This window comes from Zalophus californianus, chromosome 1 (genome assembly GCF_009762305.2).
Source record: "Zalophus californianus isolate mZalCal1 chromosome 1, mZalCal1.pri.v2, whole genome shotgun sequence".
Classification (NCBI taxonomy): Eukaryota; Metazoa; Chordata; class Mammalia; order Carnivora; family Otariidae; genus Zalophus; species Zalophus californianus.
The window spans coordinates 19,894,988-19,920,253 of NC_045595.1; the positions used below are offsets into that span (position 1 = coordinate 19,894,988).

At 37.3% G+C, this 25,266-nt stretch overlaps 1 protein-coding gene across 7 annotated transcripts in view; it reads left to right on the top strand.

Moving 5' to 3' along the window:
- DOCK3 (dedicator of cytokinesis 3) overlaps positions 1-25,266 on the top strand; it is a 509,358-nt gene that overhangs the window by 289,712 nt on the left and 194,380 nt on the right. For all 7 annotated transcript variants that reach the window (XM_027585590.2, XM_027585591.2, XM_027585588.2 and 4 more), the window contains one exon: positions 19,169-19,317. In XM_027585590.2, the coding sequence (XP_027441391.1) occupies positions 19,169-19,317 (149 nt within the window). The remainder of the gene's footprint in view (positions 1-19,168; positions 19,318-25,266) is intronic.

The window sequence follows — 25,266 nt, forward strand, 5'->3', positions numbered from 1 at the left end:
TCATGCCATTTAATATCATTTCTTCCTACTGAATTCCTGGTCCCAAAGTATTTTAAACTTTCAACTAAAGGGTAACTCTGATTTTCTGCTCATGATCCTTGAACACATAAAGCTGCTATAAATTTAACAAATGCTAATCAGAGTCAAAGGTCCCATAAAAAATATATACCGAGGATTAAGAGAAAAGGCTTGAACTGGGGAGGAATTCATTGCATCAAGTTAGTCCGTGACTCTAGGGAATGTCAGTAAGAGGCAATTTAGAGGCTGGGTCTTACTTCAATGCTGGATCTGGCCTGTAAAGCGGTAAAAGAAGGTAAAAATGAGGTTATCATTCCCAAGAACTTTTGAAATAAGAAAGTAAGTTTTCCCTCTGAGGGTTAATGACAAAACCGATATATAATTCTTCATAGCATACTTGCAATTACCTTAGAAAAATAATGCAGCCTACCAGACTTTTTAGAAACCAGTATGAATTTATCTAAAGAAAAATTGTTCGCCAGAAGAGTGATTTTTAAATGATAGAAACTTAGGGAAAAAAGGAATATCACAGAGTCGAATATTAGTACTCCCCATCCAGATACTTGATAGGGAAAAGGGAATTCTGTTAGGCTGGCCCTACCCCTTCCATTCTTGGGGCACATTTCATCTGGTAAGTTGGGGTGTATATGCTATGGGTTGGCAAGGTTCCAGGATCCGGGCAGGAGAGAACTGATTTTTCAGGAGTCAGCTATAAAATAAAGTAGAATTTAAGATTTGAGCCAGAGATAGGTAAAAAGCCAGGTACTACAGGAGAAACTAATTGTTCAGAATAATCAGAACCAATGGAAATTTCATGAGGCCCAGTCTACTGAAGAAGATAGGCATTTATACAGCAGAGAGAGATCTGGTTTCATTACATTGTGGAGATGTATGCATGAGACCATCAGACTATCCTTTGAATATCCAAATAACACATTTCCCATTGTTAGAGTCCATTCTAGGTATGCAGCCTTCTGATGTTTTGACTGTTTATGTATAGTGTTGCTAAGGCCAATGCTAACATCAGGCTCTCTTAATGTTTCTCATTGTAGAGTGATAATTTGACATATTGTTTTGTTTATTATATTTTCTTTTGAACTTCAGGTGAGGTTTGAGATATTCAAGCTTACTGGTTTATGGCACACTACTGTCATCTGTCACTTAAGGCTCCTCCCTTGTTTGTTTATATATGTTTTCCTATTATTCTCTATCTTTACTCCTCTTCTCCCACCACTACTACTGTGAGCAATTAACATATGTTCTTAAATATGTTATTGTTCCCCCAAAATTTTATGTGTTTTTAATTTTGCATAAGTTATTGAAATTTGTATTTCCCCAAAGAATATAATGTTGCTTTGTGTACATTTAGATTATTATTTCTTTTATTTCACTAATTTTTTTATTTTGAAAAATGCAGTTATTTTTTATAAAAACAGGATGTATGTTAAAATGTGTTTGTATTTATTAATTTTTAGTAATAGGGTTTTTAAATTTCTCCTTTTTTTTTTAAGATTTTATTTATTTTAGAGACAAAGAATGAGCGCATGAGCAGGGAGAGGGGTAGGGATGGGGGGAGAAGGAGAGAGAGAGAATCTGCGGTGTACTCCATGTAAAGCCCTGATCTGAGGCTGCTGACAGGAGCCTGGATCTCACAGCCTGGAGATCATGGCCTCAGCCAAAATCAGGAGTGGGCCACTTAACTGACTGAGCCACCCAGGTGCTCCTTAAATTTCTCCTTTTAATTCTAACATGGTAACTATTGCTTGAAAAAATTATTATTATTATTATTATTATTTGTCTTTGGTTTATTTCACTTAGCATAATATGCTGCAGGTTCATCCATGTTGTCACAATGGCAATATTTCCTTTTCTTAGATTATTATTTCTTGCTTTTGCTCCTAGTTTGCCTCCAACTTCCTGATGCTACAAATAGTTCTGTAATAAACATCCTATAAAAGTTTCCTCAAGGACCTGTGTCAGAGTTTCTCTGGGATATCACTGCGAGTAAGGTTGCTGCATTGTAGTATATATGCCTATTTTTTCCAGATTTATTGAGGTATAATTGGCAAATAAAATTGTATATATTTCAAGTGTACAAGATGATCTGATATAAATATACATTGTGAAATGTTTTGCCACAGTCAAGTTAATTGACACATCCATTCTATCACATAGTTACTTTTTTTCTGTGTGTATGGTAAGAATCCCTAATCTGGCTTAGCAAATTTTAAGTATACAATAAATACAGTATTACCAACTATAGGCATCATGCTGTATATTAGATATCTAGAACTTACTCAGCTTATAAGGAAGTTTGGGCCCTATGACCAACATCTCTTCATGTCCCCAACCCATCCCACCAAGCAATGATTGTTCAATTCTTTGTTTTTGAGACTGACTTTTTAAAATATAATATGTAAGAACTTTTTTTTTCAATTTAAATTCAAGTTAGTTAACATATAGTGTAGTATTGGTTTCAGGAGTAGAATTTAATGATTCATCACTTACATATAACACCCAGTGCTCATCCCAAAAAGTACCCGCTGTAATACCCATCACCCATTTAGCCCATCCTCCCACCCACCTCCCCTCCAGCAACCCTGGTTGTTTTCTTAACTATAGAGTCTCTTATGGTTTGCCTCCCTATTTTTGTCTTATTTTTCCTTCCCTTCCCCTGTGTTCATCTATTTTGTTTCTTAAATTCCACATATGAATGAAATCATATGCTATTTGTCTTTCTCTGACTACTTACTTTGCTTAGCATAATACACTCTGTTCCATTTATGTTGTTGTAAATGGCAAGATTACATTCTTTTTGATGGCTGAGAAATAATTCCAATGTATATATACATCTTCTTTATCCATTTATCAGTCAATGGACATTTGAGCTCTTTCCATAATTTGGCTATTGTGGATAGTACTGCTATAAATATTGGGGTGTATGTGACCCTTCGAATCAGCACTTTTGTACCCTTTGGATAAATACCTAGTAGTGCAATTGCTGGGTCATAGGGTGGTTTTATTTTTAACTTTTTGAGGAACCTCTGTATTGTTTTCCAGGGTGGCTGTACCAGTTTGCATTCCCACCAACAGTGCAAAGGGGTTCCCCTTTCTCCACATCCTTGCCAAGATCTGTTGTTTTCTGAGTTGTTAATTTTAGCCATTCTGACTGGTGTGAGGTGGTATCTTACTGTATTTCCCTGATGCTGAGTGATGTTGAGTATTTTTTCATGTGTCTGTTAGCCATTTGTATGTCTTTGGAGAAATGTCTGTTCATGTCTTTTTCCCATTTCTTAACTGGATTATTTATTTTGGGGGTGTTGATTTTGATGAATATGGATGTAAAAGTTCTCAACAATATACTAGCTAATTGAATCCAACAGTGCATTAAAAGGATTATTCACCATGATCAAGTGGGATTTATTCCTGGGCTTCAGGGGTGGTTCAATATCCATAAAACAATTAACATGGTGCATCACATTAATAAGAGAAAGGATAAGAACCATATGATCCTCTCAATAGATGCAGAAAAAAGCATTTGACAAAATACAGCATCTTTTCTTGATAAAAACCCTTAAGAAAGTAGGGATAGAAGGAACATACCTCAACATCATAAAGGCCATATATGAAAGACCTACAGCTAATATCCTCAGTGGGGAAAAACTGAGAGCTTTTCCCCTAAGTTCAGGAACACGACAGGGATGTCCACTCTCACCACTGTTGTTCAACAGAGTACTGGAAGTCCTAGCCTCAGCAATCAGACAACTAAAGGAATAAAGGCATCCAAATTGGCAAGGAAGAAGTCAAACTTTCACTCTTCACAGGCAACATGATACTCTATGTAGAAAACCTGAAAGACTTCATCAAAAAATTGCTAGAACTGATACATGAATTCAGTAAAGTCATAGGTTATAAAATCAATGTACAGAAATCTGTTGCATTTCTATACACCAATAATGAAGCAGCAGAAAGAGAAATCAATGAATTGATTTCATTTGCAATTACACCAAAAACCATAAGTTACCTAGGAATAAACCTAACCAAAGAGGTAAAAGATCTTTATGCTGAAAACTATAGACCACTTATGAAAGAAATTGAGGAAGACACAAAGAAATGGAAAAACATTCTATGCTCATGGATTGGAAGAACAAATATTGTTAAAATGTCCATACTACCCAAAGCAGTCTACACATTCAGTGCAATCCCTATCAAAATAACACCAGCATTTTTCACAGAGCTAGAAAAAAGAATCCTAAAATTTGTATGGAACCAGAAAAGACCATGAATAACCAAAGAAATGTTGAAAAAGCAAAGCAAAGCAGGAGGCATCACTATCCCAGACTTCAAGAGGTATTACAAATCTGTAATCATTAAGACATTATGGTATTGGCATAAAAACAGACATATAGATTGATGTAACAGTATAGAGAACCTAGAAATAAACCCATAACTATATGGTCAACTAATCTTCAACAAAGCAGGAAAGAATGTCCAATGGAAAAAAGACAGTCTCTTCAACAAATTGTGTTGGGAAAACTGGACAGCCACATAAAGACGAATGAAACTGGACCATTTTCTTACACCATACACAAAAATAAATTCAAAATGGATGAAAGACCTAAATGTAAGACAGGAAACTATCAAAATCCTAGAGGAGAACACAGGGAGCAACCTCTTTGACCTCAACCACAGCAACATCGTACTTAGACACATCTCCGGAGGCAAGGGAAACAAAAGCAAAAATGAACTATTGGGACCTCATCAAAATAAAAAGCTTCTGCACAGCAAAGGAAACAGTCACTAAAACTAAAAGGCAACCTACGGAATGGGAGAAGATATTTGCAAGTGACATACCAGATAAAGGACTAGTATCCAGAATCTATAATATATAAAAACTTTATATATTTATATAAGAACCTTACACTAAAATATACTGCATATAATGATATACAATTTATGTACACTATGTCAGAACCCTATATAAGACCCTTACATCAGAATACATTTAGTATTCCCCTTCTGATTTTTCTATTATTGTTGTACATTTCACTTCTGTTTTTTGTTGTTTTGTTTTAGAGCTTTATTGAGGTATGATTGACAAATAAAACTAAGATATTTAAAGTGATATTTGACATCGTAATAGCAGATCCCCCCTACCTTTCCAAGGAGTGTCTCAGAAAAACATCAGCTTATTATTTTCTTGGTAGATTGAAAAGTTATAACCTCCTCCCCTCCCCTGCAAAGTGGGGCTCTCCCTGGCCTAATTTTCAAAATAAAGAATATAACATCTCAAAAAAAATTACCACAAAGTGACAATTGATAATTTTTAAAAAGTTTATTATAATTGACACCCAGTGTTACATTAGTTTCAGGTGTACAACATAGTAATTTAACTTCTCTATGCATTATGCTCTGCCTGCCACAGGTGTAGGTGACCATCTGTCACCATACAATGCTATTACAATATCATTGACCATATTCCTTATGCTGTGCTTTCTATTCCCACAACTTATTCATTTCCTAACTGGAAGGCTGTATCTCTTAACCCATTTTTCCCATCCTTCTGGCAGCCATCAGTTTGTTCTCTGTATTTATAGCTCTGATTCTACTTTTTGTTTATTCATTTGTTTTATTTTTTAGATTCCACATGGAGTGAAACTGTATGTTATTTGTCTTTCTCAGTCTGACCTATTTCACTTAACATAATACTCTCTAGGTCCATTCATGTTATTACAATGGCAAGATCTCATCCATATTTATGGCTTTATAATAGTCCTGTCTCTGTGTGTGTGTTTGTGTGTATGTATACACTCCATCTTCCTTATCCATTTGTCTATCCTTGGTAATTTAGGTTGTTTCCATCTCTTGGCTATTGTAAATAATGTTGCAATAAACACAGGGTGCATATATCTCTTTGAATTACTGCTTTCACTTTTTGAACTTCTTTTATTTAAATTCAATTAGTTAACATACAGTGTATCATTAGTTTCATATGTAGAGTTCAGTAATTCATCAGTTGCATATAACACCCAGTGCTCATTACATCATGTGCCCTCCTTAATGTCCATCACCTAGTTACCCCACCCCCCCACCCATCTCCCCTCCAGCAACCCTCAGTTTTTTTTCCTATATTAAGACAATCACAAAACAAGACAACCTACTGAGTGGGAGAAGATATTTGCAAATGAGGTTTCTGATAAGGGGTTATTTTCCAAAATATATAAAGAACTTACACAACTCAACACTCAAAAACCAAATAATCCTATTAAAAAATGGACATAAAACATGAACAAACATTTTTCCAAAGAAGACATACAGAATGCCAACAGACACATGAAAAGATGCTCAATATCACTGATCATCAGGGAAATACAAATCAAAATCACAATGAGATATCACCACACATGTCAGAGTGGCTAACATGAAAAAGACAAGAAATAACAAATATTGGCAGGGATATAAAGGGGAAACCTCCTGCACTGTTGGTGAGAATGTAAATTGGTGCAGTCATTGTGGAAAACAGTATGGAGATTCCTTAAAAAATTAAAAATAAAAATATATGAACCAAATTCCACTACTGGGTCTTTACCCAAAGAATATGAAAACACTCATTCAAAAAAGATATGTGCACCCCTATGTTTATAGCAGCATTATTTTTTTTAAGATTTTATTTATTTGAGAAAGAGCACAAGCAGGAGGGAGAGGCAGAGGGAGAAGCAGATTCTCCTGCTGAGCAGAGAGCCCAATGTGGGCTTGATCCCAGGACGCTGGGATCATGACCTGAGCGGAAGACAGTCTTTTAACCGACTGAGCCCGCCCAGGCTTCCCATATAGCAGCATTATTTACAATAGCCAAGATACGGAAGCAACCCAAGTGTTCATTGACTGATGAATGGATAAAGAAGATGTGTGTGTATATGTTTATATATATTTGTATAAGTATATATTCATATTCAAATATATATTTATATTATGTTTATACATACATATAATGGAATATTACTCAGCCATAACAAAGAATGAAATCTTGCCATTTGCAACAACATGGATGGATCTAGAAAGCATTATGCTAAGTGAAATAAGTCAGAGAAAGAGCAAGGTTCGGTAGTAGGAAGGCAGGAGATTGGATAGATTTCAGTGTTTTTAATGGTTATAAACTTGAAAGGTAAATGGTAAAGGGTGGGATGGGATGGGGGGTGGTGAGTAGTTGTGTTTTTTGTTTAAAGTTTCCAGCTATTTTGTTTGTTTCAGTAGGTAAGACAGAGTCATTTAAAAGGGCTAGAGCAGACAAGGGTAAGATTTAGCACAACACAATCCCTTTATGCCCTTGGGATTATGGCCTAATGTGAAAATATTGTTTGTGATGCATCTCTAGATAACTGAATGCAAATGTGCACTTTTTGCCTTTTCCCTTTCTTGCTGCAGCAAAGGTTGAGTCATATCCTGAAAGCTTGGATGGCAGGGTAGCTGCTATCATTCCTGCCCAGTATATACTGTCACTGGAGTGTGAAAGCTGTGAATGAACAGAAACTATGCTGTAGTCAAGAGACAAGGCTTTCTCTAGGGCATTCTTCTGCTGTGGAATGTCTCCTTTCTCAACCACTCTGGGAATGAAATATATAAATGGTCTAGCTTTTTTGTTGATTCTGACAGGGGATCACTGCACTATTTCAGGTTTGATTGGTTTTATTTGTTAATATTTAAAGTAATAAACAGCAATGAAGGCTGGATTGAGACTCAGCTTAATTTTGTGACCCAGAGCAATCCACTTGGGGTAGAGGGTATAGGAGGACCTTTTATGGGAGGGGTTATTTAATTTCATCGTTTAAAAAAAATCAAAGATATATGTATATATGGGTTTTTAAATCATGTATTAAAGACAACTGGGCTTTTAATGAAAAATAGTAGTTCTTGGCTGTCTCTCCACATTCCTGATACCCACTGCACACACATTTTATCCAGTTCTTTTAGCTATTTCTTCTGATAGTTCATATATCTAAATAATATTCTTTTAATGTATATCTTGATTTTTTTTCTATTTTAGGCATCATTTCATGATCTCCTAGTATAGAAGATGAGAAATTAGGCTCTGAAAGTTCTTCTCCATATGTATATACTCTTCCCTCCTCCAATACTTACTAGTTATATTACCATTTTGCTGTTGTTGAATCAAAATGCAATTGCTACTATGCCTGTATAACTACTTTCACATCTGAGCCACACAGTGAACTAAGGTGACATTTCCTTTCTAGTTTGGTTTTTTGTAGTTAATAATTGTCTCTCTTTTCATTTGTTTTGTTTCCTGTTTTCTAAGTCTTAACCTTCTGACAGAAATGAAAATCTCCTTTGAATATGTTCAGACACTTTAGGTATTTTACCAGTTTAATTTTTTCTCAGTGATATCTTATCTGGAACCCTCCAACCTCCTGTGTTAATCTGGCCTTAGAATTTTCTTTGCCCCTTCCCTAGGTCCCTCTGTCTCCTGGATTAAGTCAATGTCATCTTAATTTTTGATTTACTTTTTAATTTGATGAATCACTGTCTGCATAGCTTCCTGAGTAAAGTATATGGAGAATTTTTTTTTGAGATTTTGCATATTTGAAATGCCTTTGCCCTTAGTTTGGTTGATAGTTTGGCTTGATATAAAATTCTTGGTTACAAACAAACTACAGAAGTTTTAAAAGCATTCCTTCATTATTTTTTAGCTTCCAGTGTTGTTGTTGACAGTGTTGTTGTTGACATGTCCAGTGTCATTCTAGTTCCTGACTCTTTCATTGACAAGTTGTTTTCTGTGAAAGATTTTAGGATCATCTCTTTGTTCTCAGTGTTCTTTAATTTTACAATAATGTGTCTGAATTAGATCTTTTTTCCTTGATTATGCTGACTACTCAGTGAGTTCTGTCATCATAGAAATTCATTTCCTTCAGTCCTGGGACATGTATTAGTTCCTTCCCATCTGTTTCCATAGTTCTCTCTTCCTATAATTTTTTTATTAGAATTGGATATCCTGGAATGATTCACGAATTTTCTTGTATTTTCTCCCTTACTTATTTATTGTATTACTTTTTTTGTTCTATTTTCTGGAAGAATTCCTCAACTTTCTGTTCTATCACTTTTATGGAATGTTGCCTTACATTACATCGATCTTATCTTTAATTTCAAAAAGGTCTTTTGGGCTCTAGATCTTTTTCTCCTTTTCTGTTATATCCGCTTCTTATTTCATGGATGTACTGTAATCTCTGTGCTCTCTGAAAATACTAATTATTGCTTTTTTGAAATTTTCTTTTACTTCTGGCATTGTTTCTGTTTCTCCAATTTCCATTTTTCTGATTGTTTTGGTCTCTTTACTTCCTGTTGGAGGTTTACTTCATTATGTGTTATTGTTTTCTATTGATATTTAAGAATGAGGCATTAAAGTGTTGCCAGAAAGCTCTGTGAATGGGGCTAGTATTTACTAACCAGTGGACATTACTATAAAAGTTATTAGAAGAGGAACTGACTTTTTATGGAAGAAGGAGAGCAACTGTTAGTATTTCTGGGTCTTTTTCCCTAGGCTGAATTTTCCCAGTGAGGAATCTTGCCTACTCCTTCCTAGAAAGGTATAAGCCCGGCTGTCAGCATTTTGGGAGCTTATTGTGGGAAGGGCACCAGGGATCCCATTGTTTACTACATAATCTTTGACTTAATTTCCCTATGTTGAACATCATCAGCTCTGTTTGGTGCCCTCCAACATACAGACCTTGTTTTAACCTCTGTGGAGAGTAAACTATCACATGGAAAAATGTATCCAGGGGAGAAAGCCTGGCAGAATAGAGTTAGGGATAATGACCTGAAGGTCTTACAGACTTTTTTTAAATAGAAAAAAATAGACTCTATTTAATTTTTTTACTTTAGAAAACTCTATTTTGTCTTTTTATTGGTTTTTTAAGTTTTTATTAAAATTCCAGATAGTTAACATACAGTGTAATCTTAGTTTCAGTGTACAATTTAGTGATTCAGCACTTTCATACAACACCGGGTGCTTATCACAGCAAGTGCACACCTTAATCCCCATCACCTGTTTCACCCACTGCCCCCCACCTCCTCTATGATAACCATCAGTTTATTCTCTATAGTTAAGAGTCTTACAGACTTTTAAAAGACTTATAACCAGTACTATTTCCATTCCCCAGGTACATACTTCAGACCCACCACACACACACACACACACACACACACACACACACACACACACACACACACACACACACCTTCAGGGTTTCCTTATACCTCCAATCCCTGAGTCTTTCTGTATAGATAATAGACTTGATTCTTATTGATTTCCCTCCAATCCTCCTACCCTCCCCAACTGTATTCCCCCTCCTTGTCCCCAGACCTCAGTTTTCAGTCTTTTATTTTCTGCCAAGTTGCCTGCTTTCCAGCTTTTATCTTTAGCACTTGGAGGAAGGGATAATTATACATGGGGAGGATTGGGGCTGGTTTCTTAGTGGTCTCTGTATGTAAGAAGAAGATACCTCTTCCCCTCCTGCTTTAACATATTTATACATATTTAACATATTAAATGCTGTCTTTAAGTAGAGGTTTGTTCTGTTCTGTCTTGTGTAGAAGGGCTACCTGTGAGCCTGGGAATGGCTGAGCTGTCCACAGCCCACTGTCAGGTAAATTCACCCTGTTCGGCATTGTGAAGAGATGCCCTGGACATCAGCAACTGCCATCTCTATTTTTGGTATCACTAATATTTTCTTTACCTTTCAGTTGACTTTGCTCCCTTCTTATCAAGATTCTTATCTGCTCTGAGGAAAGATTATGATCAGCTTATTTAAACTGAAGTAGAAAGAATTTTTTAAAGTCTTAGCTCTCCTGCAAATACTTGTGTTATGAAAGAAGATTGACACTACAAAGGGTGTTATTTTGGTTATCATCAAGTCTGTGAGGGAGGATATGTTTGGGTTGAGAATGGAATGAGAAAGATACCCTGGCCCCTCAGAGGTGGAGGAATAAACATGTATGCCAGGCAAATAGATTGTATTAGATACATACCCATTGCAGCCACTCTGGAAAACAGTATGGAGGTTCTTCAAAAAGTTGAAAATAGAGCTACCATATGATCCAGCAATTGCACTACTGGGTATTTACCCCAAAGATACAAATGTAGGGATCCGAAGGGGTATGTGCACCCCAATGTTTATAGCAGCAATGTCCACAATAGCCAAACTGTGGAAAGAGCCAAGATGTCCATCGACAGATGAATGGATAAAGAAGATGTGGTATATATACACAATGGAATATTATGCAGCCATCAAAAAGAATGAGATCTTACCATTTGCAACAACGTGGATGGAACTGGAGGGTGTTATGCTGAGTGAAATAAGTCAATCAGAGAAAGACATGTATCATATGACCTCACTGATAGGAGGAATTCTTAATCTCAGGAAACAAACGGAGGGTTGCTGGAGTGGTGGGGGGTGGGAGAGATGAGATGGCTGGGTGATAGACATTGGGAAGGGTATGTGCTATGGTGAGCGCTGTGAATTGTGCTAGACTGTTGAATCACAGACCTGTACCTCTGAAGCAAATAATACATTATATGTTAAAAAAAAAAAAAAAGATAGCAGGAGGGGAAGAATGAAGGGGGGAAATTGGAGGGGAAGATGAACCATGAGAGACTATGGACTCTGAAAAACAAACTGAGGGTTCTAGAGGGGAGGGTGGTGGGAGGATGGGTTAGCTGGGTGGTGGGTATTAAAGAGGGCACGTTCTGCATGGAGCACTGGGTGTTACATGCAAACAATGAATCATGGAACACTACATCAAAAACTAATGATGTAATGAATGGTGATTAACATTACATTAAAAAAAAGAAGAAGCAGGTGGTGGGGAGGGAAGCTTTTGCCAGGCTCTTGTTGGCAAGCAATGGAAATAAAATGGCAGTGACCCCTGGATGACGCCATTTGGGGAAACTAAAAAAAAAAAAAGATACATCCCCATATTTGTGAACAGTTTAAAAAGAATTTCCACATTGCTGCTTTGCATTTTCATTTCTTGCAGATATGTACTTGAAGATCATTATGAAATAGCTTGGATTTAGATACTCTTTTGTTTCACAGAAATTTCTCTTTTGAACTCAGTTTCAAGCTTTGGCCAACTATGTTGTGGAACAACTGAAAATGACAGTCTAAATTCCTGGGCTTAAAGATATTTTTGGCAGAAGTGTCATTGGGGTTGCAAGTACTGTTATTTTAGATATTTTTATATTATACTGGGATGAGTTCTAGAGCTCTGATGTATAATGCAAATAGAATAGGATTAGAGGTTACTTCATGATAAGAGACTTTATTTAACAGCAGTAAAAAAAATACTGGAGTTGTTTTTTTTTTTAGGATTTCTTATTTATTTATTTGAGAGGGAGAATGAGTGAGAGAGAGAGCAGGAGTGGGGAGAGAGGCAGAGGAAGAGGGAGACGCAGACTCCCTGCTGAGCAGGGAGCCCTATGCAGGGTTCGATCCCAGGACCCTGGGATCATGGCCTGAGCCAAAGGCAGACACTTAACGACTGAGCCACCCAGGCAGCCCCAAAATATTGGAGTTTTAAAAATTTATTTTATTCAAGTATAATTCAAATACAATGTTATAATAGTTTCAGAAGTTTGAATAAACTCGTTTTTTTTTTAAAGATTTTATTTGTTTATTTGATGGAGACACAGCGAGAGAGGGAACACAAGCAGGAGGAGTGGGAGAGGGAGAAACAGTCCTCCCGAGGAGCAGGGAGCCCGATGCAGGGTTCGATCCCAGGACCCCGGGATCATGACCCGAGCCAAAGGCAGATGCTTAACCGTCTGAGCCACCCAGGTGTCCCTAAACACAAGTTCTTTTTTTTTTTTTTTAAGATTTTTTATTTTTTATTTGACAGAGAAAGAGTACAAGCAGGGGGAGCGGCAGGCAGAGGGAGAGGGAGAAGCAGGCTCCCTGCTCAGCAGGGAGCCCGATGGATCCCAGGACCCCGGGACCATGACCTGAGCCGAAGGCAGATGCTTAATCATCTGAGCCACCCAGGAGCCCCCCTAAACTCAAGTTCTTAATAATTAGTTTGTTTTCAAGCAATAAAGTGAGAAAATAAGCCATCTCCCTATATATAAATAAAAGGATGTTCAAAATTAAGAAGTACGGTAAAACGGAAAGAAGTAAAACAAAACAGAAAGAGATTGGGAATCTGCTCTTAACAACTTGAGCTTTAGATGTATTGTTTAACTTCCATTAAATTGGTCTGGACTCTGGGAAACAAACTGAGGGTTACAGATGGGAGGGGGGTGGGGGATAGGGTAACAGGGTGATGGGTATTAAGGAGGGCACATGTTGTGATGAGCACTTGGTGTTATACACAATTAATGAATCGTTGAACACTACATCAAAAACTAATGCTGGCTGTATCATATGATCTCACTGATACAAGGAATTCTCTAATCTCAGGAAACAAACTGAGGGTTGCTGGAGTGGTGGGGGGTGGGAGGGATGGGGTGGCTGGGTGATGGACATTGGGGAGGGTGTGTGCTATGGTGAGTGCTGTGAATTGTGTAAGACTGTTGAATCACAGACCTGTACCTCTGAAACAAGTAATTCGTTATATTAAAAAAAAAAAAAAAAAGAAGAAGATAGTATGAAGGGAAAAATGAAGGGGGGGAATTGGAGGGGAAGATGAACCATGAGAGACTATGTACTCTGAGAAACAAACTGAGGGTTCTAGAGGGGAGGGGCGTGGGGGGATGGGTTAGCCTGATGATGGGTATTAAAGAGGGCACATATTGAATGGAGCACTGGTTGTTATGCGCAAACAATGAATCATGGAACACTACATCAAAAACTAATGATGTAATGTATGGTGATTAACATAACATAATAAAATAAAAAAATAATGCTGGCTGAACATAATAAAAAAAATTAAAAATTGGTTTTTACCTAAAGCTTTTAGTACTCATGGCAGGATACTTGTGCTTTTTGAGGATAGTAGTACTTTTGATGTAATTTTTAAATTTGATATTTATAATCTTTCATTAGCATCTATTAACCAGTCGTTGTGCATGTGTAGTTTTTAAAATAAAGCTAGCATCCTTGGTGATGGGCACTCAACAGCTTTGGTCCTTTGCTAACTGAGAAGCATCACTGCAGCACAGCCTTTCTACATTGGGTTACAAGCAGTTTAGTAAAAATAATTCTAAAATCAGGAGTATTAAGGGGAGCCTGGGTTGCTCAGTTGGTTAAGCATCTTGCCTTCGGCTCAGATTATGATCTCCGGGTCCTGGGATTGAGCCCCTTGTTGTGTCGGGCTCCCTGCTCAGTGGGGAGTCTGCTTCTCTCTCTCCCCTCTTACTTGTGCTTTCTCTCTCTCTCTCAAATGAATAAATAAAATCTTTAAAAAAATAAAATAAAATCAGGAGTATTAAAACTCACATTTTTTTTTCTGCCCAGTTCCAGGGATTCTTTCACAGTGGTGAGACAAATTCTGCTTGGCATGTGGTTGCAGAGTAGTTTAATTATTCTAAATTTATAGTTTCTGCTGACTGTTCAATATACTTCCCAAATATTCTGCAACTGTTCTTGACAAATATTAGACTATAGATCTTTTGGAGAGGCTGAGCATGTTGCTAAGATGGCCTATAGATTTCTTTTTCTTTTGATTTTTTTTTTAATTTTCCTGCTTTTATTTTAGCCTTAACAGGAACTAGGGATGATTGGGAAGGAAAGCTAAACCTTACCACCAACCTAATTGTACTGTTATTTTAATCTACCTAGGAGCAGGACTCTCAGTAGAATAGGATTGTTCAGCCTGAGGGGGGCATTCACCTGTCCTGTGGTGTCAAGTGATTCTAGGTCAGTTGTGTGCTCTGCGGCCAGTCACTCCAGATTGCTCACCTTGGGTGGTGAGTGTCTTTTGGTAGCAAATCCAAGAGTGCAGTGTGGTGTCATAGTGGTGCTGGTGGAGCAGCCTCTAGTGCTAGGGCCTCTGCTCAAAGAGGTCGTTAGGTTGGACTGGAGAAAGAAATTAGCACCATAGCACCAAATTGATTGTAATAATAGTTCTACTTTCTAATTATGTGATCCATTTCATTCTTAGTGCAGGAATAGCATTCCCAGCTTCATATAATTAGAAATAATAACTGATTTTTCTATTTGGAAAAAATACTGTACAGTTTTCCCAATTATCTACATAACAAACTACCCCAAACCTTAATGCCTTACAACACCTATTTATTATATTTCATTCTTCTCTGGATAGAGTGAGCACAGTTGGGTAGATTTCACATAGGGTTTCTCATTCTGTTGCAGTCAGATTTGTGTAGGAGCTGTAGTCCCCTGAAGGTTCTACTAGGCTGGGTATAGCAGCTAAGATGGCTCACTCATAAAGCTGGGACTGCTTACTGGAGTGTCTCCTTGTGGGCTCTCCATGCAGCTTGGGCTTTTCACAGCATGACAGCTGGATTCTGAGAGTGAAACTCCTAGAAGGAACATGTATTCCAAGAGGCAGGAGGCTGAAGCTGCCAGACAAGTGAAGGGCTGCTTCTAGAACTAGCTTTAGCTCCCTGCTCTTGTGTTTGATAGGTTAGAGCAGTCTCAGGGTCTCCCCAGATTCGAAAGTGTGAAGAAACAGATTCGATCTCATACTGGAGGAGTGTGAGGGTCACATTTGTGCAAAATAGTACTTGGGAGTTATTGTAGTCATCTTCGGGCAGTACAATCTGTTAGAAACTCTTGATCAATAAATGACTGTTTAATATTTTAAAAGACTATATTAGTATATTCTGGCATCGATACTATATATGTGTGCATGTATATGTTACATAAATATTTTGTATATATGTGCATGTGTGTATATATTTGTGCATAGATATACATGCACACACATACATATATGTACATACATACTTGATATTTCGGTATCAATATACATCATTACACTTTGCTTAAAAAATACACATAACCACACTTAAGTGTATACAAATCTCAAAACCATCTGACAATTGAACTACCTATCTCCTGCTGAGATTGTGTTACCCCTCCCTATGAAACTGTTTTACATCTTCTCTATTCTCAAATCTTGAACACCCTCTCCCACCCTATTCACTCTCAGCAGATGACCTTGCTTCTTATTTCCTTGAGAATAAGGCACCCAGAGGAAGAATTTAGTTCTCCTGTCACCAAATCTCCCAAATGCGTGTGTCATTATCTGAGTTCTTTGTGTTTCCTCTGTGATAATATATAGAATATCCAGCCTAAACGGGGCCTCCCTTTTGACCTGGGACCCATCTCTTCTTGGCTACTGAAGGACTTAACACCTGCATCATCAAATTTTTTTTCTTTACTAAATCATTCCCTTCAGCATAAAAATAGCCTGAAATTTCGTATCATTAAAAAAAAAACAACCCTCCCCTGATTGTACAACACTGTTCTACTACCTCATTTCTCTGCTTCCAATTACTGAAAATTCTAAAAAAGAGCTGTCTGTACTCTGTTCCCATTCTCTTCTCTCCCATTACTGCCCTTAGAGAAGTCAGTGATGGCTACCACAATTCCAGATGCAGTTGCTAACTCTCAGTCTATGTTTTAATTTAACCTCTCAATGCATTTGACAGTCTTCCTTAAAACCTTATATTCAATACACTCCTGCTTTTCCTGTCATCTCACTGCTTTTTCCTTCTTAGTTCCCTGTGCTAGATACTATCCTGGCCTCTAAATGTTGGAACTCAGTGTCAAACCTAGCATGTCCAAATTGAACCTTGTCCTTTCTCCAGACATGTTCCCCAGGCCAGGAAAAAAGAGTAATCCTTGACTCCATTCATATCCCACATCTAATCCATCAGCAGATCCCAACAGCTCTATGGATAAAACATGTCTAATCTCCAAGTCCTAAAAGTTTTACCTTACTATTCTTAGCTTTCTCTTATCAACTGTCATCCTGTGGATTGTTGTAATAAAAAGCCTCCTGACTGGAACCCCTGCTTTCCTCTTTGCTTTTTCATGGTTTACTTTCACTCAGAGTGATGCTTTCAAGCTTTAAGTCCTATCATGTCACTCTTCTGCTCCCTATCTCCAGTGGCTTCCTCTCTTGCTTGGAATAAAAGCCAAACCCTTTCACATGGCTTACACAAGAGCCCTGCCTAATCTGGTCCCTGTTGCCTCTCTGACTGGATCACCACCACTTTCTCCCTTGTTCACTTTGCTGCAGGTGCACTGACATCTCTGTTCTCCATGAACATGCTAAGTCCACTTCCACAGCAGGGCATTTGTTCTTGCTGTTTCTTATGCCTCTAAAACTTCCCCAGTTTTTTTTCAAGTTTTCATTTAAATTCCAGTTAGTTAACAGTGTAATAAACTATCCCTGTTTTCCCAAATGCTGTCACCTTATTTCATTCAGGTTCCTACTTAAAGTTCTGCTTCCAAAGAAGTCTTTCCCTCACCACCCTACCTGAAGCAGTACCTTCCCCTACGCCCCAGCCAACCCACCACTGACCAGCTACTGACCCCACTCTGCTTTAATTTTCTTTTTAGAACTTATCACCACCATTATGTATTTGTCTCTGGTCTATCTCTGCTCTCTAGAATGAAACATGAATGTAGGGACTTTGGATCACAACAGAGTAATAGCACTCATCAGGTGCTCCGTAAGCATTTGTAAATCAAGTGAATGAATAAATGCTTATGTGTGTATGCAATAGATCACTGTGTGTGGTTTGATGGGAAAATAACTTTCTATTTTAAACTTAGACAGGTGGCCCTGTTTTATCAAAAAGAAATGCATGTGCTGGAAGCAAAGACCACATTGCCTTTATTGCTTACCTTAAGATCTCAATTTTCCAGATGATATAATTTGCTTAGGCCTTGTTACTTGAACTGGCAAGAATTTGTGAGTTCTGCCCTTCTGCCAGCATTGTGTGCCATCAAGGTACTTAACTTTTTTTCGTATGATCATCAAGTGAAGAAAGGACCGCATTCTATTTGAAATGTCATTAGAGTGTATGATTCCTAAGGTCTTCTACTTAAAAATAATTTCTCTATGAGATGGACCTTTAAAGGTCTCATGCTCTATTAGATGATTTCTAAGTAGCATGATGTCCTGAACATTTTAATCATAAGATCACTGCCACCTAAGAATATTAGCTGATTCTGCTAGTTTGTAATTTGCTTTATTATTAATTTTATTTATAGTTACTTTAATTAAGCTTATTTTGGCAAGGGTCTTTTTAGGGGAAATTCCAGATAGAGGCTTTCCTAACCCTATGGTACAGGTTGGTCTGACCTTAAAGAGCGTTCTTTATAGATAAGTTACATTCCAAGACTTTTAATTATCATATAAAATCATGCTTTTCTATAACAGAAACAGAAACCTAAATATTTCTAAACCAAGATTGTACTTGTGAGCAAATAAGACTTTAGTTTTTAAATCTATATTCTTAAGTAAATCTTTTTCCTCAAGCATCTATTGTCATGGCATTTATATTTTTTACCTGTAAGGTTGAAACCCCTGTAATGTCCATAATTAAGTTCATTAAGATGTTTCCACTTAACTCTTATAAAGGTGATAACTTTTTATTAAACTGAAAAGAGTAGAAATCTATGACACTAGGGACGCATATTGTTTACAAAAGCTAATTAAAACTAGATGAGGCCTGGAAACCTGGAGTGAATGTTAACTACAGAGACTGGCTTTTTATTGAAACCTTAGTTCCTTCAAAGTAGGGCAAGTGATTCTCTCACTGCCCTCCCCAACTTGAGTATCCCTCCTAGAGAAACCAGGGATGTTACATACGTAGGAACTTCTGACAGAGGAAACAGCTCTCTAGGCTCCTGTTTAACATTCTGTTCTAAGTTTAGTAACTCTGATTTACTGGAAAATGAATTGTCCCAAATGGAGTAGAGATAAATGGTACTTTGCATGATCCACATCAATTATATTACTTGTTAGATGTCATTATATAGAGATTTTTAGACAGTAGAAACTAAGGACTTTAAGATTCTTAAATATGCTCCTCTTTATATTGCCTTTTTTTAGAGGTTTAGAGAAACGAACACTTTTCATAGTTTAACTATTTCTTTTTCTTTTTTCATTCTCTTTCCATATCCCTTTTCCATTTCACCCAACACCAAAAATGCCCTTTCAGAAACACAAAGTAGATCTTTTCTACAAGCTACGCCATGTGATGAATGAACTTATTGACCTTCGAAGGCAGCTACTGTCTGGTCACCTTACTCAGGATCAGGTGCGGGAGGTTAAGCGGCATATCACCGTGCGCCTGGACTGGGGTAATGAGTAAGTATGAATATCATTTGGGCATTTCAGTTACATTTATGTTAACTCAATTCTTACAGAGTTTGTACCTGATCAAAGCTTCTCTTTAGTGATGAAAAGACATTGTTATATTCTCCACTAAATTTTGATCATTTTTACTATGAGTACTTGTTTCTTTTAGTTTAGCAAAGGACATTCACTGGCTCTACACACTGAAACTCTCTCAGTCTTTATTTTCACTTCTGGAAAATTAAATAATTGGACTGCATTATCGTCTGAGGTCTCTTCCAGCTCAAAATCCTTGATTCTAGATCTCAGTAATCAGAGTATACTTCTGTTTCATCTTTTTGTATCTTTATTTTTTCATGTGAATTCTGTGTCTTTTACATTTTATAGCCATACAATTAATCTGAGTAAGCATATACTACAAATGAGACCTGTCTACATCTGTAATTCAGAATATTCTTAACTAATTTGTCATTAAAAAATAGTCCTGCATTTATGCAGTAAGTATGATTATTTGCTGTTTTCATAGTATTCTAACTTTGGCATAGGAAGCTAGAGTAGATAGTATTCAAATTTTATTTCTTCCTAGACATAATAATTGATATAATTCTCAAGTGATTTTGTCTCATTATCTTAAAATCAAGTCCATTGAACTGTGAAGTGACCAGGTTGCTTCCTATTAAAGATACATATCACCTTAAATATATTTTAGTACAAGTCTTTAGCTCCTCTCCCTCTCAAGACATCATTGAAATGATAAAAATAAAAAGAATGCTAGGGGGCTCAGCAATAAATGGGATATACGAAATCATTTCTAGAAGCTGGAAAGTGTATAGAGTACTTAGAGATGGAGGAAGAAACTTTAGCTAATGAAAGAGCTGTTCTGTCCTGCAATTTGCAGAATCATGGAGGATAGGAGTGTGCCTTGGTACTTAAAAAGGAGGGATCGCTTAAAAGTATATAAAAGGACTAACCCACTGCCTGGAGTAGAAAGACTGGCAGCCAGGTGTTTGTTTCCCCTTCAGATAAACAAATACAATGACAGACTGTCTGGGGGGAATTGGGCAACAAGAGTGTGCGCTGGTACCTTACTGCAAAGCTCTCCATATTGTGCCATTTAAGGGTTCCAAAGTGTAATTACCAGATCCCTTCCACTTACTGCAAAGAGAAGCTTGCTAGTCACATGCAAAAACTCCCCGCTCTTCTAGTGCCTTTTAAATTGTGATGGACAATTCAGTATCACCAGGTATTTAAAAAAATCCTTCAACAGAGAAGAGAGATCAGGATAAACAAAAATACTTTGACCCCCAGGAAATAAGCTGGCCCAAGAGACAACTAGAGATTAGTAAAAAACTTCTAAAAAAAAAAAAAAAACCCTCTGTGCATCCTCAAAGAGAATCAAGACCCATTATGTAGAATAAAATACTCTGAAAAAGTAATGGAGAATGAGATTTCTGAAATAAAACATTCAAGATGAGAGCAGTAAGAAATTTTATGTTATCTCTGGGAAAATAAAACAGAAAGATGGGAAAGTTGAAGAAAGAAGAACAATACAGAGGTTCAATCCAGGGGGTCTAACATCAGATATTATAATTTCCAGAAAAAGAACAAAGGCAATGAAGAGGAAATTCTAAAGAAATGATAGAATTTCCCAGAGCCAAAGAGCCAGGAGTCTTAGATTGAAAGAGCCCACAAAATACCTAGTATAATGAATAGGGGGGAAAACCCACAGTAAAGCACTTTAAGATATTTTGGTATTGCAGAGATGAAGAGAAGATCCTAAAAGGTTTTCAGGCTGGAAAACAAGTCTTCTTACAAAAGAATAAGAATCACACCAACCTCAAAAGTTTTATTGGTAACACTGGATGCTAGAATATAGTGAATTAATATCTTCCAAAATTCTGTAGGGAAATGGTTTGCCAGCCAGAATTTTATAAACAGCCAAACTATCTAATCAAGTGGAAGGGCCAGCCAAAGCCATTTTAAAGTATTCATGGATGTGGAAGTTACCTTTGATGGCCTATTTCTTAAGAAGGGGCTTGAGAATGTGTTCTTGCAAAAGTGGAAGAGCAAATCAAGAAAGAGGAAACACAGAACCTGATCTCAATCCAACCCAGAGTGGATCCTGTTCATCCGTAGAAAAGAAAAAAAAAATACAACCCTAAATTAGCTATATGTGACCTTTTGAAGTGAAAGCATCCTATCCTTGTTTGTTTCATTAAATTACACCCTTTCTTGACTGTCAGTAGGGTTGCTTGGCACACACCACAGACTCCTTCTATGATATAATGTGGCTTCAGGTGTACCATAGATCAGATAGTGTTCTCTAAATCTAACTTTGGGCAATAAAAATCTGGCAAAGTACTGGATGTTAGCTCACAGCATAGCTACTGATTCTGTCTCCTCAGCCCCAAACAGTACTATATTATAAAATGGTATTATTCCGTTTATTTAATAAACTAATGATAGCAATAATTGCAAAAATTACATTTCTTATGTGTCAAGCAAATTGTAAACTTGAGCTGATGACACTAAGTTGTATAGAAGTCATTATGTTACAGTTTAGCTGCAGTTGTGCATACCAGTAAATGAAGAAGAGAAATATTCAAGAAATATCAATACCTCTTTGTAATAAAACTTAGGGAACAGACCAATCAGATTTTGCAATCAAATCTGAAAACTTAAAGATGATGGCTTGGAAATGAATTCAAATTATATTTGAAAAAGGGAAAGACCATTACAAATACCTGTCAAGTAAATTGCAGAGTTATCCCACCTTCATTAATAACTTTTTCTCAGCAAAGTGTATATGTGTGTTGAGGGGGAGTATTTATATGTCCATTTTAATAAACATAAAAATCAGGAGTGTAGTTCCATCCCCTTCCCTCTTTCCCTTCTCCCTCCCCTCTACCTCCTCTCCCAGCTTCTCTCATTTTCCCTCTTTTCTCTCCCCCACTCCACTTCTTTCCTCCCCCGCTCTTCCTCTTCTTTCCATTTTTCCCTTTACCCCCAGTGGAAAATATAAAAACTTGAATGAGAACTTTGTACATCTATCATTATTAAAGAAAAAAGGCCTATTTCCCCCAGAATCAATAGGACTGTTCTCTCTGGTTCTCACTTGAACTAACACTTCAAAAAATTTTCCTTCTTACTTTGAAGAAGAGATGGTTTACTGTAGAAGTAAAGCCACTTCGTACATTAGGTTATGTAAAGGAGACTTGTTCCACACGGTAGCTGAGCACTGATTACCGTATCCATTGTTCCTGTTTTATGCCCTGAGCATTCCATGCTGCTTCTCCCACCACACTTTTTTAAGGGCCATAAAATACTGAAGCTTTGCATACGTTGGCATGTGGGAGATGCACAATCAGTGTTTGTGGAATGTATTTTTATGTTTTAATTGATATAAGTAAATATTAATCGAATATAATTTTAAACTTTTATGTTTTCTTTTTTTATTATGTTAATCACCATACATTACATCATTAATTTTTGATGTAGCGTTCCATGATTCATTGTTTGCGTATAACACCCAGTGCTCCATTCAGTATATGCCCTCTTTAATACCCATCACCAGGCTAACCCATCCCCCTACCCCTCTCCCCTCTAGAACCCTCAGTTTGTTTCTCAGAGTCCATAGTCTCTTGGGTTCATCTCCCTCTCTGATTTCCCCCCCTTCAATTTTCCTTCCTACTGTCTTCTTCTTCTTCTTCTTTTTTTTTAACATACGATGTATTATTTGTTTCAGAGGTACAGGTCTGTGATTCAACAGTCTTACACAATTCACAACGCTCACCATAGCACATACCCTCCCCAATCTATCACCCAGCCAACCCATCCCTCCCACCTGCCACCACTCCAGCAACCCTCAGTTTGTTTCCTGAGATTAAGAATTCCTCATATCAGTGAGATCATGTGATACATGTCGTTTTCTGATTGACTTATTTTGCTCAGCATAATACCCTCCAGTTCCATCCACGTTGTTGCAAATTTCATTCCTTTTGATGGCTGCATAATATTCCATTGTATATATGTACAACATCTTCTTTATCCATTCATCTGTCAATGGACATCTTTGCTCTTTCCATGTTTGGCTGTTGTGGACATTGCTGCTATAAACATCAGGGTGCATGTACCACTTTGGATCACTACATTTGTATCTTTGGGGTAAATACCCAGTAGTGCATTTGCTGGGTCATAGGGCAGCTCTATTCTCAACTTTTTGAAGAACCTCCATACTGTTTTCCAGAGTGGCCGCACCAGCTTGCATTCCCACCAACAGTGTAGGAAGGTTCCCTTTTCTCTGCCTCCCCACCAACATCTGTCATTTCCTGACTTGTTAATTTTAGCCATTCTGACTGGTGTGAGGTGGTATCTCACTGAGGTTTTGATTTGGAGTTTCCCTGATGCCAAGTGATGTTGAGCACTTTTTCATGTGTCTGTTGGCCATTTGGATGTCTTCTTTGGAAAAATGTCTGTTCATGTGTTCTGCCCATTTCTTGATTGGATCATTTGTTCTTTGGGTGTTGAGTTTGATAAATTCTTTATAGATTTTGGATACTAGCCCTTTATCTGGTATGTCATTTGCAAATATCTTCTCCCATTCTGTTGGTTGTCTTTTGGTTTTGTTCACTGTTTCTTTTGCTGTGCAAAAGCTTTTTATCTTGATGAAGTCCCAGTAGTTCATTTTTGCCCTTGCTTCCCTTGCCTTTGGCAATGTTTCTAGGAAGAAGTTGCTGCGGCTGAGGTCGAAGAGGTTGCTGCCTGTGTTCTCCTTTAGGATTTTGATGGACTCCTGTCTCACATTTAGGTCTTTCATCCATTTTCAGTCTATTTTTGTGTGTGGTGTTAGGAAATGGTCCAGTTTCATTCTTCTGCATGTGGCTGTCCAATTTTCCCAACACCATTTGTTGAAGAGACTGTCTTTTTTCCATTGGACATTCTTTCCTGCTTTGGTGAAGATTAGTTGACCATAGAGTTGAGGGTCCATTTCTGGGCTCTCTATTCTGTTCTATTGATCTGTGTGTCTGTTTTTGTGCCAGTACCATACTGTCTTGATGATGACAGCTTTGTAATAGAGCTGGAAGTCTGGAATTGTGATGCCACCAGCTTTGCTTTTTTTTTTTTTTTTTTTTTGTCAACATTCCTCTGGCTATTCGGGTTCTTTTCTGCTTTCATACAAATTTTAGGATTATTTGCTCCATTTCTTTGAAAAAAGTGGATGGTATTTTGATAGGGATTGCATTAAATGTGTAGATTGCTCTAGGTAGTATTGACATCTTCACAATATTTGTTCTTCCAATCCATGAGCATGGAACGTTTTTACATTTCTTTGTGTCTTCTTCAATTTCTTTCATGAGTAGTCTATAGTTTTCTGAGTACAGATTCTTTGCCTCTTTGGTTGGATTTATTCCTAGGTATCTTATGGTTTTGGGTGCAATTGTAAGTGGGATTGACTCCTTAATTTCTCTTTCTTCTGTCTTGTTGTTGGTGTATAGGAATGCCATTGATTTCTGTGCATTGATTTTATATCCTGCCACTTTATGAATTCCTGTATGAGTTCTAGCAGTTTTAGGGTAGAGTTTTTTGGGTTTTCCACATAGTGTCATATCATCTGCAAAGAGTGAGAGTTTAACTTCTTTGCTGATTCGGATGCTTTTTCTTTCTTTTTGTTGTCTGATTGCTGTGGCTAGGACTTCTAATACTATGTTGAAAAGCAGTGGTGATAGTGGACATCCCTGCCACGTTCCTGACCTTAGGGGAAAGCTCTCACTTTTTCCCCATTGAGAATGATATTTGCTATGGGTTTTTCATAGGTGGCTTTTATGATATTGAGGTATGTACCCTCTATCCCTATACTCTGAAGAGTTTTGATCAAGAAAGGATGCTGTACTTTGTCAAATGCTTTTTCTGCATCTATTGAGAGGATCCTATGATTCTTGTTCTTTCTTTTGTTAATGTATT